Source organism: Monopterus albus, unplaced genomic scaffold (genome assembly GCF_001952655.1).
Source record: "Monopterus albus unplaced genomic scaffold, M_albus_1.0 scaffold402.1, whole genome shotgun sequence".
Lineage (NCBI taxonomy): Eukaryota > Metazoa > Chordata > Actinopteri > Synbranchiformes > Synbranchidae > Monopterus > Monopterus albus.
Window position 1 is genome coordinate 531594 of NW_018128282.1, and position 2885 is coordinate 534478.

The window sequence follows — 2885 nt, forward strand, 5'->3', positions numbered from 1 at the left end:
AATATATTGCAAAACTTTAATGAGGAGCAGTGGAAAACACACTTTCACGTGTCATCGTAGAGATAGACCAGGCAATGTAGTGGGGGGGATAGGCAAGGTAATGTCCAAGTAGGCTTCCCCTGGCATTTCCCACCCACACCTTTACACACACACAGTCTACCTGTATGACAATGTCAGGACTTCACTTCATGTCTGAAAGGGGGTATGAGTAGCTAACTGTTTTTTGAACGAGGACCAAAAAAGTCTTTTTAAATAGTTTTACATGCAGACTGTTGTTTAACCAATAACCTAAGCATGTTATTATGATTTTATTTAACATGCGCACATCTAATTTTGACAGCGTCACAACCTCAGAGCAGACAATCCCTCATGCAGCCCCTTTGGACCTTGCAGACCGCTGGGTGGGAACCATGGGTCTAGAAGATGATGTCATGCATGTACTATACCTTATATATGACCATGTATGAAAACACCCTTCCACCTTAGGAAAAACACACACACACACACACACACACACACACAGATATTGCCAGTTTTATTGCAGTATATCGATGCTTGCAGGCATCCATGATGTTACTACTAAAGAATGACTGTAAGATTTGCTCAACAACACAGAGGGCAAGAAAACCCACTGAAGCAAAAAGCAAAAGGGGAGCTAGAACTGTGTATGTTAATGCATGCTTTTGTATCTGGTATTGGTGTAGCAATGACTCAAACTAGAAGAGCTGCTTTGTGTGCACAAGGCCAAACAAGACAGCACAAACAACACAGCAGGCAGGCTTGTGGCTGGTTCTCAAAATAAGAAACACAAAGAAAATACCCAGAGTAAACAACCAAAACTCTCTTGCAGCTGTTATCTAAATAGGTTAACCTGGATAGGTTTACAGTGCCCTGTTAAGCTTCAGCACAACAAGGTTAATGGTCTACAGCCTAGTGGTGCTTTGAGTTACAGTAAATGCAAACATCAGCATGCCAATATGCATACACCTTGACAATGCCTCTAGGCAGATGTTAAACAGCTGTGATAACAATGTTCACTATTTTAGTTTCGCATGTTAGCATGCTAACATTTGGGAATTTGGGGCAAAACAGAACACAAAGTACAGCTGTCATAACTCAGGTAGGATATTGGAATTTTTAAAATGTAATTTATTAATCCTCATGTGGAAATTTCTTACTGATGCCAGCACTGTCAGTTGCTGCCAGGCCACCAGGGGCAACTAGGGTTTCAGTGTCCAAGGACACTTCAACATGTGGACTGGGTGAGGCTAGGAATTGAACCACAAACTTTCCAATTGGGAGACAACTGCTCTACCTCTTGAACCACAGCCGCTCAGGAGGTTTTGGTGTTGATGGTGGTATTGGATGAAAATTTAGGGGATCGCTGTTAAAATTTATTCTGAGAAAAATTAGACCCAGTTTTATGGCAGTCCAAAAGTTGAGATATTTCTGTATGGACCAAAGTGGCGCACAGATTAATTGACCAGCTTTGCCATTCATAGAGCTATGCTGCTAGCATACAGTATCTAATGATTCTTTTAACTTTAATTTGTCACAGCAATGTTTTCAACTTCCCAACAGTTTGATAAAATTATAAGCCTCTATATTTGTGTGTCTATGTGTGTAGGACTGCCGTCAGCAGTTTCGCGTAGTTCTGGTGGAAGCAACTGTGAAGCTGGACGAGCAATTGAAGAAGATTGGACTAGCCGTGGAAGACTCCAAACCGTACTGGGAATCCCGCAAAGTAGCAAGACAGGTACACACACTCAAACACAGAAGAGAGGTGGAGTGACTTTGAGGTCAGCAGACACAGTGTGACGGCAGGCTTACCGAGGATTATCAATGCGAAGTTTAAAGAGCTCAGTTTATATCTTCTTAAAGAGGTTTCAGTCACTTGATGTCTATTTTTAAACTCAGTCATACTGTACCTCTGCATCCTAACACACCAGCTCAATGTGGAGAAGGGGAATTGTCTGAGCTGCATTGGAACTCTTTCACTTGTCATATTTTTTATAATCTGACTTTGCTTCTGTTGCTGCATCTTAGACGTCTTTGTGGCGTTGCGCTTGTTGCACTGTTCCAGGTAAATACAGAGTAGGGTGAGTGCACTAAACTGTGCTGTGCTCTCTCCAGTGGATTATGTTCTGTACTGTCTAGTTGCTCCAGCCTGTTGAAGTTTTGATCTGACTGGATCACACTAGATATTTGGAGTACCAGGGGCATGACGTTGTGGCTGGGCGGTTTTAAATTGTTTAGCCCAGGGAGGGGGCTTAAACGTGGGTACACAGGATCAACCGGTGCACCGGGTGCCTGGAGCTCTGGTTCACCAGGGGAGCTAGTCGGTTCCTTTCCCCCCCACTATGGAGCTCTATTCCCACGGTACTCCCTAGTGATAACAAAGCATAGAGTCCCTGGGGCTTCGGTTCAGACTATTTATATGTAAATATAATGCACAGTCCACGTAGGTTCAGGTCAACAGCTTTTTTTCTTTTGTCAGTTTTCTTTTAGTAAAAATCTGAAAAAGGGTCAATTTGACCTGGACACAACACAAGGGTTAAATTTGATTGTATTTACATCTATTAAAAAAAGTATTATAAAAATGGTATATGGTATGCATCTCTGCATTTAAAACTGGGTAGTTTTGCAGACATCTAAACTTTAGGTTTTTTCAATCTTACATGTCACTTGCTACGTTTGCTTAACACCAGTAACACTGAAAGCAATGTTTGTCAAAGTCCTTTAATCTTGATTTACTTATTTTAATTCACCCACTCCATTGATAGAAGCTTGATAAACAATTTAGCACACGAAATTAGTCACAACTGGCTTTATTTGCACAACATAAATTAAAAATGAACTACAACAATTTCCTTTTTTGAGACATG

The 2885-nt window shown here is 41.3% G+C and overlaps 1 protein-coding gene across 1 annotated transcript in view; it reads left to right on the forward strand.

Moving 5' to 3' along the window:
- LOC109951688 (SH3 domain-binding protein 5-like) overlaps positions 1–2885 on the forward strand; it is an 18863-nt gene that overhangs the window by 5116 nt on the left and 10862 nt on the right. Inside the window, 1 exon segment of the mRNA XM_020586320.1 lies at positions 1628–1756. Coding sequence (XP_020441976.1) covers positions 1628–1756 — 129 coding nt within the window.